The sequence below is a fragment of the Cyprinus carpio genome, chromosome B12, assembly GCF_018340385.1.
Source record: "Cyprinus carpio isolate SPL01 chromosome B12, ASM1834038v1, whole genome shotgun sequence".
NCBI lineage: Eukaryota > Metazoa > Chordata > Actinopteri > Cypriniformes > Cyprinidae > Cyprinus > Cyprinus carpio.
The window spans coordinates 5,773,585-5,788,271 of record NC_056608.1 but is presented as its reverse complement, the minus strand read 5'-3'; the positions used below and the strand labels follow the sequence as shown (position 1 = coordinate 5,788,271).

Sequence of the window (14,687 nt, the reverse complement as noted above, 5' to 3'; positions counted from 1 at the left end):
ACACTTATGTTACTGGTAGTTCCTGTAGAACTGTATTAGACCCTACTCTGAAGTAGGAGCTAATTTAGTTCCCCCAAATGGAGTTCCTAGAACTAAATATGTTCCTAGTTCTTGCGTTGTGAACAAAAAATTGGGAACTTCCACCAGTAGTTCTAGGAACTATGTAAAGGTTCCTCCAGTGTGAAAGCCTCTAATGCTATGCTTTCAACTTTGTGGGAACAGTTTGGGGAAGGCCACTTTCTATTCCATCATGACTGTGCCCCAGTGCACAAAACAAGGTCCATAAAGTCATGGTTGGAAGAGTTTGGTGTGTGAGAACTTGATTGTACCAAACAAAGCCCTGACCTTAACACCATCAAATAGCTTTCAGGCTACTATAAACTAGTATAAATATTTATACTAGTTTATATCCTCCAGTAAAGCTTTGTTAAATACATTTTTGTGGTATAACAGTTTACATCTATGGCAGTGATTCTGTTGATGTGGTTTGATGCTGGTTGTATTTGTAATGTTGTAACCTGTTGATGTTTGTTTGTTTAGATCACTGAAGAGTTGCCACAGATACAAAAAGAATTTCTGAAAGGACAATAAAATTATACTAAACTAAACTAAACTAAACTAAACTAAACTAAACTAAACTATGTACTTAGAATGCGATTTCATTAAAGTCCCTATAACTGAAATGGTCAGGTGTTCCAATATTTTTGTCCAAACTTTGTAGATGGAAAGATAGGGACTCTATCCCTCACAAAATAAGGCCTCACAATGACGACATCTACTGGCATCCTCACATGAACAGACAACAATGGACAGAGAGAACGCATGAGACCGCAGACAATGGGCATCTTCATCCTCAACATTCTCTGGTGGGCCACTCCATGAGCCCCACAACACCCTCATTGAGCTGAAAAAGTCCCTCAGCAGCCCTCCACCGCTCTGGAGCATGAGGAAAGAGAGGGACTGCTTTGTTGCATTCATCCTAATGAATAATAAACGGGAAACATGATGCAGGAACAGAGCCTTTGATGAAACACTTGTGGATGAAATCCATAGCCAGAGTTAAACAACATCACTATCACCCTCAAACAAATACATATGGATTAACATGTCTTAAGCAGCATTTTTATTTGGGTGATTCATGTCGTGCTGGTTATTGCTAAAGCAAAGTCTGTGATGGGTGGGTCATAAAACATGCAAAACAAAATCTACCATGACTACAGGATAACACAATACACTGGCTGAACCTGGCCATCTATCTATCTAGTCAAGAATACCAAGAACTGACACTGGGAATTTACCATAATATCCCGTGGTTTATGAAATGCTGTGGCCTCATGGGTGATGTCTTAAAGCTACGGCCACCACTTCACTTTAATAAATCACACACAGAGCTCTTCCACACAACCCAGTGGCTGTTCATGTTTATATAACCTCTACTCCTTGAATTCCAGCTAAAGATGCAAGGATGATGGAGTTTAATATCTCCAGGGTGCGGGTATTACTGGACCTCTCTTGCGTCTGAGGCAGCGCATTAAAGTTTCATCAGTCCTTGGTCCCAAGACTATAAATAGACCAGCATTTCGTTCTTTAATGTGTTGAATCAGAGAGGAGCGATGCTGCAGAGAAGAGATCCTCCAAGCTGTCTTACAGTGCAAATTCAATGACACATTGTTCGTTTTGGTCAAGGAAGTGTTGACAGGGGCGCTGACACGAAAACAGAGATGGAGAAATAAAAGTGCTAATTGTGCAGTGGAAGACACTGCAGTGTAAATGAAAAATCAACTGCTAAAATCCAAACCTATGCACTATAAACAAGAACTCAGAGGAATGTTTAATTGCTCAGTTTTCACGTTCACAGCTCAGGAGTCTTAATGACGTCTTTCATCTTTATTTTATAGTTGATAGTAAATAATTAATTAATTATTGGATTAAATTACTTATGAAGTCCAGTAAATACATTTGTAAGGTCTCAGGGGATTTATGTTCCAAATAAAAAACTGTTCTTTTGAATTTGGTATAATCAAAGAATCCTGAGAAACATGTATCATGGTTTCTTTTCAACTCTGATATTTAGACATGTTTTTTGAGCATCAAATCAGCATATTAGAATGATTTTTAAATATATTAGAAAATCATTTTAAATAGTAATACTGTTTCACTGTTAGGGGAAGTCGTGGCCTAGTGGTTAGAGAGTTTAACTCCTAACCCTAAGGTTGTGGGTTCGAGTCTCGGGCCGGCAATACCACGACTGAGGTGCCCTTGAGCAAGGCACCGAACCCCCAACTGCTCCCCAGGCACCGCAGCATAAATGGCTGCCCACTACTCTGGGTGTGTGCTCACGATGTGTGTGTGTGTTCACTGCTGTGTGTGTGCATTTTGGATGGGTTAAATGCAGAGCACGAATTCTGAGTATGGGTCACCATACTTGGCTGTATGTCACATCACCTTCACCTTCAAAATATGAGTGCTTAACTGTATTTTTAATCATGTAAATGCAGCTTTTCATAAATAAATAAGTAGAAAAGGAGCTCATTAATTCCTAACAACCAAGACCACCTTAACAACTGCGAGGCAACATGCTAAAACACTTGGCAACAGGAAAACAATACACTGACAACCACCCACAAGTTCCGATCTGTTTTAAATTGCCAATATTCATGGCAACTACAACTTTATTTCATGATTTTTATGACTTTGTTTGACCTTGCAGTTGTGTTATCATTCTTATAATGGTTTGAGGGGCTCAGCTGGTCTCTTGAGACACAGTAAGACATTCTGACCTCAGGCAAGCAGAAACTGTACAGACAGCACCAAATGCAGCCTGTCTACCCTTGAGTTTAATGCATGAATCTCACATTTTCTCAAAGCTGTCAAGAATCAAAGGATCTTAAGCAACGGTAATTAAGCAAAAGGCTTAATGATGCACAACTTGAAACGCTCCTGAAGATTATTACCACTGTACTGGTCTCAGAGGAAATGGAGCATTTTGTTAGAATGGCTTATTGCTTCTGTGCCTTTAGACCAAAGCTAAAACATTATCAGAATGATGACAAGCAATACATGTGTGGACAAATCCGTTTTCACAGAGCTGTTTTTATGTTTGATGAGGCCACTGAATCATAAATAACTCTTGTAGGATATTGTGTCTCTGCTGTGAGGTTTTCTGATGGGATCATCGGTCAGTGTTTCAGGATATTTATAGGAATGTCACGTTTATAGAACAATATCAGATCTTGGACTAAGGCTTTACCAATACGCCATATCAAATAGATTGTAAAAATACTTTAAGTGCTATTTTGAAAGAAATATTTGTTTTGTATCAATTGAATTTGTTTTCAGCTTTGTCTGCACTCTTCACTGAAGTGCACTGAAATTAAGTAACCACTTTGATTTGACTTAAAGCTAAAATGTGTCATTTTGGTGCTACTAACATCCAAGCTAAGGAGCATTACTTTAAAAATGTATGCTTTTACAGTTATAAAGTACTTCATGGAAAAGTATTCAGTAACCTAATACAAGCACCACAATATGAAAGTAATGTAATTGAATTTCTTTTGGATTCCTTCAAGGTCACATATGAAAATAAAGTCAATTAAAAAAGCAGGTTCATCAAAAATACTTATATTTATTATGGATTTGGTGCAAAATGTTAAATATTTTGGAAAATGCCATGTAAGAATGCTGTAACTAAATGAGCTGCTGATGAGAAAACCTGAATTCTTACACAGAAGAAATATTTCTGCAACAGAAAAATACGGAATAAAAATTAGCCTTTTTTTTTCTCAAGCTAATATACTAAGAACAAATGCACTGAATTGTTAACATTAAACAGTGCTAAAAATATTGTACTGTATGTGTTGTAAGTATTGTAGGTAATTCAAAATAACCTCAAAGTTTAATCCTGTCAAGTAATTCAGTTAGTCTGTTGGCAGCATTTAGCATAACTAATGTTTTATTATGTAGAAAGACTTATAAATAAAAGTCTTGCATTATGCATAAACCCTTATTTTTTTTTTTTGACTTAATTTAAAAAAACCTTATTCAAATTAAACACTTGTAGCTTCTCTTTGGTCCACTTTTGTAATTTCTCTTTGATCTTAGCCCTTGGAAAGATTAAGAACATTAACACATTTACAGATTTTGCTATTATCTTCACAATATGTTTGTTGCCTCTCTTTAAACACATTTTATTGTATCAGGAAAATTCAAGTTGATCAATATCTAATTTGTATGTATTAAGTTAGTAATACACCATTTTTCAGTTACAGTGTATATAAGTTTTAGGGAATTTTAAGCGCGAATAATTCTTTTGAACAATAAAACTAGAAAGTGGACTTGACAGAAACAGGTTATTCACAAACACTGAGACATTTGCTGTTAAAGCAGCCCTGGCTTGATCTTCTGTGCCACCCCACTATGAGGCCCAGAGAGTGTACAGGAAGAGCTCATGGCAGTGATACCACTGCAGGAGCATATGGTCCTCACAGCAGGCCCGTCTCATCAACCTGACGCAGGCTTCAGAACCTCAGAACATGACCTGTCTAAACCAAAGCTCTCTAAACTCTGCTAAAAAACCTGTTCTGGGTGAAATATGTTAAATGCTAAATGTCAGAGAGATAAATTACATGCACACGCAATGCTTTTTTTTTACAGTCTAATTAGAATACATATCTGAAAGCTTATTTTCACCACAGAATAAAAATATAAAAAAAAGTTTTTATCTCACAATTCTGACTTTTTTTCTTAGTAATGCGAGTTTGTATCTCATAGTTGCAAATTATAAACTCAGAATTGTGAGAAATGTAAGATATAAACTTTTTTTAAAAAATAATTGCGATAAAAAATGTCTCCAGGTTACGTATGTAACCATGGTTCCCCGAGGGAACAAGAAGCTGCGTCGAGAAATGCTTTGGGAAGGCCCCTGCGTGACCACGTTCTGAAATACGTGTAAAATCAGCCCAATGGAGCAGCGAGACATCATGAGCGGAGTGATGTGAGCAACCAGGAAGTATAAAGGTGCATCCGACAGTCGTGCAAGTTAGCTTCGATGAAGTAGAGCCTGCAGGGATGCAGGGAGTATGGCAAAGAGACGCAGCATCTTGTTCCCTTGGGGGACCATGGTTACATACGTAACCTGGAGACGTTCCCCTTCAGAAACTCAAACTGCGTTGAGAAACGCTTTGGGAAGTCCTTGCCTGTGTGTGTATGTCTTGAGCACATCACAAAGAGAGAACTTGGGACCCAGGGGTAGATGGCAGGTCTAGGTTATAGAAGCAGACAAAAAGTGTGTGGAGAAGACCAGCCCGCAAAGGCACAAATGTCCTGCAAGGCCACACCCAAGTTGAAAGCCTTGGAGGCTGCCATACTCCTGGTCGAGTGCGCACTGACCCCCATAGGGGATGGGAGGCCAGAGGACTCGTTGGCTAGTGAGAGGACCTTGACCCCCCACCTACTCATAGTCTGCTTGGCTTCCAGAGATCCTTTCTTTGGTGGACCAAAACAAACAAACAGCTGATCTGCCTTACGCCACAGGGCAGCTCTGTGTGCGTAAGTGTCCAGTGCTCGAACTGGACAGAGCAGATTAAGCCTTTCTTGGCCAACTTTCTGGAAGGGAGTAGGACAGAATGCCTGAAGTACTATGGGCCCTGGTGAAGAAGTGAGCACCTTAGGGACATACAGTAGCCGACCCTCGAAAGCAATGCCCTAAGCACTGCCCTAACTGAAACAAGAAGTGCCTGAAGATCCCCAATCCTTTTGAGTGAGGAAATAGCGAGGAGAAAAATAGTCTTGAGCATGAGAAACCTGACTGGAACTACTTCTATGTGTTCAAAGGGGCAATGCACAAGCCCTCCAGAATCAATGCTAGGTCCCATGAGGGTACCTTATTGCGCTGTACTGGCCTCAGCCTCAGGGAGCCAAGGAGGAAACGAGCGACAAGTGGGTGTCTTCCCAATGATTGACCACCCAGAAGGGTGTGGTAAGCAGCTAAGGCCGCCACATATACCTTCAGAGTGGAGGGAGATAAGCCTGCGGAGAATCGCTCCTGCAAAAACTCCCAGAACTGTACCAACTGGGCAGTTGACTGGGTCTTGCAGTCACTGTCAGCACCAAGAAGTGAAAAGTTTCCACTTCAAGGCGTACAGTTTTCTCGTAGATGGAGCTCTGGTTTGGAGGATGGTCTCGACAACCTTAGTTGAGAAACCCGATGCTAGGAGTTGTGCCCCCTCAGGGGCCATGCCCACAGCTTCCACAACTCCAGGCGGGGTTGAAGAATGATGCCCCCCCCGCCTGAGAGAGGAGGTCCCTCCTGATTGGAATCTCCAGGGGAGAGCCGTCAAAGAGGGACACCAGGTCAGAGGACCATACTCGGGCCGGCCAGAACGGGGCTACTAGCAGCAGATGAACCCCATCTCGGCGTACTTTCTTCAGAACTCCCGGGAGCAGAATGATCAGGGGAAAAGCATACAGATGAAGCCTCGGCCACATCTGCACCATGGCATCCAGCCCAAGTGTAGCTGGATGTGTGAGGGAGAACCAGAGCGGACAGTGTGTCGTTTCCTTCGTCGCAAATAGATCCACTTCCGCCTGGCCAAGCCCCTGCCTTGACAGGATGTCTGCCCCCTGATTGAGATACCCAGGAATATATACTGCTTTTAGTGAGAGGAGCTTCCCCTGAGCCCAAAGAAGGATCTGCCATGCTAGCTTGTACAAGGGGCGTGAACGCAGACCCCCCTGACGATTGATGTAGGAGACCACTGATGTGTTGTCCCCTTAGGTCTAGAAGGAAGTGTGTCAGAGCTCGAAACACGGCCAGCATCTCCAGGCAGTTTATGTGCCACGTGAGATGATGGCCTTCCCACAGTCCCTGAACAGAGCGGCCACTGTCCTTATCGTTACACGACAACAAGGAGCCCCTAACATCGGGCCTTGAGCTAGGAACCAATGTTTCTTCCACATGTTCAAGGCACATAAGCATCGCCGCGTGACCTTGATCATGGAAAGTGGATTCCCCCTCGGGGAAAATCCATTGGTTCTGAGCCACCACTGCAAGGGTCTCATGTACAGCAGGCAAAAAGGTATCATGTTGGACGCCGCTGCCATCAGACCCAACAGTCTTTGAAACTGTTTGACAGTGAGAGACTGGCCTTCTTTTACTCTCTTGACTGTCATAAGGATTGACTCTATATGAGCAGGAGACAAACATGCCTGCATCGTGGTTGAATCCCACACCACGCTTAAACAAGTGGTTCTCTGTAGTGGAGAAAGCACACTTTTCTTGATGTTTAGTCTTAACCCCAGCTCTCTCATATGCCAAGCCACCATGTGCTCCGATTGAGCTATTATTAACCAATCGTTGGTGTAATTGAGTGTGTGGATGCCCTGGAGTCGCAGAGGAGCCAGAGCAGCATCCACACACTTCGTGAAAGTGCAGGTTGAGAGTGATAGGCCAAAGGGAAGAACTCGATATTGGTATGTTTTGTCCCCGAAAGCAAAACTCATGAGTTTCCAGTGTTGTGGAAGGATGGAAACATGGAAATAAGCTTCTTTGAGATCTATCGTAACAAACCAGTCCTCGGACTGGATTTGAGATACTATCTGCTTGATAGTGAGCATCTTGAACCGAACCTGTTTGATAGCACGGTTCAGAAGACCGAGATCTAAGATTGGACGCAACCCTCCATCCTTCTTCGGAATGATGAAGTAACGGCTGTAAAACCCGGACGCTCTCAAGAGAGGCGGAAAACGTTCTATGGCCCCCTTCCTCAAGAGAGTATCTACTTCTTGTTCCATTACCAGAGCCTACTTGGGGCCCACTAGTGTGGGAATGACCCCGTTGAAAAGAGGCGGACAAGAACAGAACTGGATTCTGTAACCTTTCTCTACAATCTGCAGGACCCATTTTGAGGCATTTGATAGAAGTTTCCACACTGCCAAAAAATCTACTAAGGGAACCAGCCTCTCGAGGCTGGCCTCTGTTGTTATTAGAGTAGCCAGTTCAGTGTCCTGAAGTGGATGACCAGCAGGGAATGACTGACCTGACTGCTGTAGCACCCTCACTAGGGGGGACGAGCTCTCCTGTGCCGTACTGTCGCCAAGCAGCAGCTGGGAATTTTGCTCGTCAGAGCTCACTGAGCCCTGAAGCACCGAGGGTGGCAGGGGTGTTAGCGAATCTCCATGAGGGCACTCAGGAGGATTGGGCACCTGTGAACTGAGGTGTTATCCTTTCCTCCCCAGGTGGGGTTTCCCTCAGGGACCTGACGATGTTGGCATCAGGACCGCTTAGTCGAGGTCCTCTTTGACAAAATAACAGTCTGCAGATCCGTTTTCAGTCTAGATGACCCTGACTGAAATGTTGCCCCGACCCCGTTCTTTCTGCAATGCTCTGTTTTTGAGACTGGCGGTATGAGGAAATTGATGGCTGGGGCTACTCCCGCTCAGCAGCCCCATGGGCCTGGGAGCGACGAGGGAGGAAAACTTTATTTTGGTCTCTGTTGGTCAGACATTCAGTTAGCATTGCAAAACATAAAACCTTTCTGAATGGTCCCTTTTACTCTAAATGTATCTTTGTTCAAGGTTAGACTTGGTGTCTCTTTCTATAGAGTAATACCTTTTATAATAGCACTGTGCTTAAGAATTATTTTTTATTTTTTATTTTTAGTTTCTCTACTGATCAGGCAATAAAAAACAATATGTGTTATCTCATCTAACGTGTATTTAAATATGAAGTGACCTAAACTGTTTTTCTTTTGCCAACTCCTGAATAAGTTGTATTGCCTGCCCTAATTTATTTCACTAACCCCCACGGTTTGTTTTTTATAATAACATAATCATATTAAACAGTCTAGACCCCATGGGGTATTCGTTGTAATCCTTGCAATTCATTAACCCAACGTTCTTTAAGACAGTACTCTACTGCACTGACTGTTAAAGGCACAGTTCACCCAAAAATGAAAATTCTGTCTCACACAAAACTAGAATTTTAAATAATGCACTAGTTGATTTACAGCTTTAAAAAGGTCATGAAAGAACCATATGTTGCATTGTAAGTTCTGGCTCTTACAGTGATATGCCCATTTTATCCATGAGTCCTGATTTATAACAGGTGGATCTGTTTTAGAGATCATCAAAGACATATTTTTAATATTTACTAATCTGCTAGTCTGTTTTTAATCTGAGTCATTTTGTGAATGAAAATGGGATGCAGACAGCAGGGAAAATCCATGCAATAAGCTAATAATTAAATACATATAGCCATGTAATCAGGATTTGTGTATTGTTAAAAATTAAAAACAAAAATTGGTTTGTCATCTTTTGTAAGTAGAAAGAAGAAAACACTTCCAGCATCTTTTGTTGTTGACTCGTCAAACTCTGCCATATTTTGGTGCAAATCAGTCATTAATCCAATCTGTCATTATGAATATGGCTAATTTTAAGACATTGAAGATGCATTTATGCATTTATGTATTTGGCAAACGCTTTTATTCAAAACAACTTACATTACATTCAAAGAATGCATTCTTTTTTTATCAGTTCGTGGATTTACTGGAAATCAAACCCATGACCTTGGCATTGCTGGCGCTCTATTGTCTGAGCTACAGGAACGCTTATACAATATTTGGCCAGTGTTTGTTCCATGTGTTAGTCTGCTAAATCACACTTCCTTTGTTGTTTATACATTTACATAATTGTCAGTTCTTTTCAGTCTAAATCATGTTATTTTAGTTATTGTTAGGCAGATATGTTAGTTTTGTATGATAAACAATTTTGGTTCTCTCTTGGTTCATCACTTGATGTCTAATCTAAAATCTGGCTCCTAAACCAAAACCAGTCCTGAGTTAGGGGAATTTCAGAAAAACATGCAAACAACACACAAACTGGCAAGACTTGATGAGAATCTACAGATGAGGAGAGTTAAAGTTTCAGTTCAGTCTTCATCCATGAGTGAATGATAAGATTGTCTAAGGAGCATGTAGAGTAAGTAATCACATGACTGAATATCTTAATAGAGCAGCAATGTGGCATGTAACTCTTAACACTCTGGTTTTCAGACAGATAAGATGTGAAAAGCACACACATTCACATACAGTACATAGTGTGAAACTGTGATGCCAGTGATATAACACCACTGAGAGAGATGTGATCTGAGAAAAGCAAGCCTGGCATGGTGTTTCTTTTGGTGTGACGTTTGTGCTTGAGGTGATGGAAAAACATACAAAGTTGGAGCTGAAGGGCATGTTGAGATTTTATTAGAAGTGTAAAAATCATAATTTGAGTTTTGTGCCTTTTGGTATACTTCTGTTTTGGTTTGATTCAATGTCAAAAGAATCCAATTATTTAATTGTGGAAACAATTAACATTTTATTTTTTTATTTTTTTATCAAAGAGTTTTTAAACATAGCCTTCTTTATATTTTAGGAATCATATTTTGTCATTAAAACTTTTGAAAACTTTCCTAAATGTTGATTAGCCTTTTATACTCAAAATTTTAAGTCACTGTCTTCCAGGAAACAGACCAAAAATACTGATGACTCATTTTGCACTCAATTGCGAGAAAAGAAGTCAAAATTGTGAGACTGTGAGAAAAAGTCAGAATTGCAAGACATAAACTCGTTTTAAAAATAGGGTCCATAAAGTCCAGTTCTGAGAAAGAAAGACTAATTTCTTACATTTGCAAATTTATATCTCACAATTTTTTTTCTCAGATTTACATGTTTAAATCTTGCAATTCTGACTTTTTTTCCCCTCACAATTACAAGTTTAATGTATATCTCGCATTTCTGACACTATTTCTTAGAATTGTGACTTTATTTCTCAGAATTGCAAGTTCACATCTCATAATTCTGACTTTACCAAAAAAGAAAAAAAAAAAGAAAGAAAAGAAAAATAGTCACAATTACCTTATTTTTATTATTCAGTGGCGGAAACACTTTTGACTGGCTTTAGGCTTTAACAGAAAAGATGCAAGTGTATGATCCTTTATGACCCATTCCATATTTGTCAAGTATTCTGTGGTTTTTGTGAAAAATAAACCTAAATTTTATGTATTATTTAGCCAAAATCCTGACATACAGAAGATCTTTAAACATTTATTGTTTGTGTGTGGTATGAAAAAGAAAGAAGATCATATAGCATTAGACCAACACCAGGGTGAATGCACAATGACATAATTTTCATTTTTGGGTGAACTATCCCTTTAAACTAAAGATCTTTGTCTATTTAAAATACATTTAAGTCCCATTTCTGTTTTTAAGTTGCACTCGTGAAGAAATTTCATGGGTTTCATGACAAAGAGAACACATCTAGATTTAACCCAAAAGAGTTTACTCAGCCCCAAATCTCACTTATTTAAACAGCACTACTGTCTCTGTAAGCATGTTCGACTGAGAATAGGCTAATAATCATGAATCAACTCCATTATTTATCCAATCCATGTCTGTTTTGTTGTCGTTTTGCTGTGGTATATGTGCACAGTGGACACAATTAGCAAATTGATGGCCATGTTAAATCGTTTCTTTCAGGCGGGCTTGGCAGATGGTGGCTCCCGTTTTTGAGCCAGTCCCCCCATACACAGCTGGCCAAAGCTGTATATTCAGATAGGGGTGGTGAGTTAGCACTGTCAGGCTCCTGTAGGCCCTCACACAAAGGACTCTACATCTGAGGCCTGCCCCGAGGGGGAAGAAACGCCCCCTTTAATGCATGTTTATCGAGGAGTCCTACAGCACAAGGGCGGCTCGTCCATTTTTTTATCTTTTCACAAATGGAAGCCTGTCCTTAGAGTATTCTGTGTTTCAGAAGCAAATGCTTGCTTTGAGTGCATCTGCAGTTTCACATTGATTATATAATGGAAATATGGACTCATTCCTCATGAATCTTAGTAAAGGAAGTACTTACCATATTAGCACCAAGCTTTAACTAGACGATCTGGTTCTAACACTAAAATGAACACCTGAGTCATTCTCATTCTCTGGAAATGGTTCGTCTTTGTGTCTCAGTGTTTAAATTAACAGGATATTGGCCTTATATACATTGTTTGATAGATTCACGTTTATTTAGTGTGCAATGCAAAATAAATTTTAATTTTAATCAAAAAATTAATAGAGTTACATATACATTAACATTAAATATTAATGAGTTAAATAGAAAAAAGGCATATTATATCTAAATGTAGCTTTTAGTGAGATTTAAATAGTATTCTTTCACTGTCTGTCTTTTTTTAATGACAAAAAAACTGTAAAGGTATGAAGGAAATCAAAATACAGGTATGAAAATCAATACAGAAAATAAAATGTATTTCAAATGGCACATTGGCCATATTTTAACTCACTTTTCTTGCTGTGGTTAACAACTGGTTAACGATTCTTCTGAACTCTGGCAAAGATGTCCATTATTATGCCAACACAAATGGAGAGGGGAGGTGAGTATGGCACACTGAGAAGTATAAAACTCAGAGGACAGATGGGTCGGAACAGAACGTACCCATTGTGACTCAGTCATGTTCATCATTTCTTCATCATGTTCCATCTTGGCCCACATCTGTGCAAATAATTATCCAAGTTCCATGAACCAGACAGATTTTGTGATTCTCTCCATGTGTTTAACATGTCTAATGCAAACAGAAGCATCTAAATGATATCTGTTTTATTAGAATGCAATAGGAATGAACATAAAGTATTTACAAAAAGCTTGTCTTTATCTTTCACTGTCCATAAGAACATTAAAACAATAGAATCTAAATCAATAGAGTTGTGTGTCTACACCCATTATATCACTCAAAGGACTGTGACAGCGTCGATGCTACACTGCACGGACCGTGTCAATAAGAACGTTCTCTCTTTGTTTGTCTCTCTCTGTCTTGTGACAGCGTGGCTGAAGGGACTTCGAGTTCCTCTGCAAAGTGCTGGTATAGAATATAAAACAGAGATCTCAGCTCACACAAAACATGTTCTTTGCTTTAGCGCTGACATACTGATGATAAACAAGTCCACAGAAATCTGATTCTGATTTGCCTCACCTCTTGTTAATTACATTAGTAATGATGAATAGTGGTTGACTTATTGGGGTTTTTAATGGCAAAACTGTGATACAGTTTACTAGAGCAGAAGGGTGGCAATATTGCAAATATGTACATAAAATTTCAGATTTGTACAAAACTTACTTTTACTCATTCACTAAACAGCATTTGAAACCAAAAACTGCAAGGAAGTCACTTAACTGTGAAAAGTGACACACATCTGTCAGTTATAGTTACTGTCAACTTACTGTATGAAAAATGTTTAGACATCAGCCAAATTCATTGACTTGGCCACAAATCTAGCCTAATTCTTAGAACTAAATATTCTGCCATTATGATGCAGAGAAAGAGAGAGAGAGAAAAAAACACCTGGTAGGCAAAAGGTTTTTGTTGTTTAATATGAAATGCTTTGTATTTTTAACATTATGCTCCTCATCTGCTTTTCCAGAGCAGCACCAGGCAAGGGAGCTTTCTCTGGAAAATCAGTGACTAAGTATGCCTAGAAACGCACGCGCTGGGATACACCCATGTAAATCCTGTACATAACCATTAATCATGAATTTAGTAGATACACAGTACGCGCATAAGACAATGGACAATACAGTGTCACCCAGATGAATCAGCATATTCAGAGTGTGGCTCGACTAAACATTATGCTGTTTCATTACGATGTGAGCGAGTGAGTGAATTGCTCACTGGTCGTATAGCCTCAGATGCATGTAGCTGCAATCCGGTATTGTTTCAGTATGGTGCGTGCGCAATGACCGTGTCCATGGTGCTGAACGTTCCGCGAGCATCATATTGAAACAAGCATTCAAGTGCATGGAATATTAATGCATCTATTTCTGTGACCCGAAGGAAAAGAATAAATTGCGCTTAAGTGTGCATGCATGCGACTTAAAAGCATTTAATCGACATGAAATTATGTGATTTATTCATGAAAACGTCGCTCGTTTTTACTATGGAACATAGCACGTGAGCCTTATGGTGGTGCATGAGTTTTAATAACCCTTCCTTCTATAGAAAGCTCAAATTCAATGTTTTTGAAGAAAAAATAACTAACCTCAGGCGCAAATCTTTTTCATGCACTTTCATGCACGAAACTGATATTCAGCACTTGAGTTGCGTGACTGCTTTTGCGTGCATTAAAAAGATATTTCCAAGTGAAAGCTCCAATGCCAAACCAGAGAATGAGAAAACTGCTGAGCAACCCCAACCTATAGTATGCATCAGGATCTTTAAAAGCATGCGCCTTCAATGCATTTGCATTTTGTATTTTGCATGCATTTAAATATTTCCCCGTCTTAAAATCTCAAACTCAATGGCATTGCTCCTCCACTCCAGTTCACCTGTCTGGGGACAAATGGATAATTTAGCAAAAGCAACACTTCTTACCGTCTCTCTCACAAAGCTGGATGGCGTCCAGACTGAGATTCTTTATCATGTCCTCACACGGGCTCGTGGGGCTGCTGACACTGTGTCCCACGCGTGGAACCTCCATCATTGAGCCTCTAAATGAACTATATTCCGGTAGTGAGAGTGACTGCAGTGCCGCAGGACAGATCTTTACTCCGTGCTCTCTCTGTCTCCCACGGGTTTCCACAGTGTGCTGCTGATGAGAGCCACGTCAGCACATCGTCACGGCAGCTCAATCAGAGCTGATCTCTCCTGCGAC

At 40.1% G+C, this 14,687-nt stretch overlaps 1 protein-coding gene across 1 annotated transcript in view; it reads right to left on the bottom strand.

The window, feature by feature from the left end:
* LOC109087698 (phytanoyl-CoA hydroxylase-interacting protein-like) overlaps window positions 1-14,687 on the bottom strand; it is a 27,642-nt gene extending 12,955 nt beyond the window's left edge. The window contains exon 1 of the mRNA XM_019101902.2: window positions 14,408-14,687. Within this exon, the coding sequence (XP_018957447.1) occupies window positions 14,408-14,516 (109 nt within the window). The 5' untranslated portion in view covers window positions 14,517-14,687. The remainder of the gene's footprint in view (window positions 1-14,407) is intronic.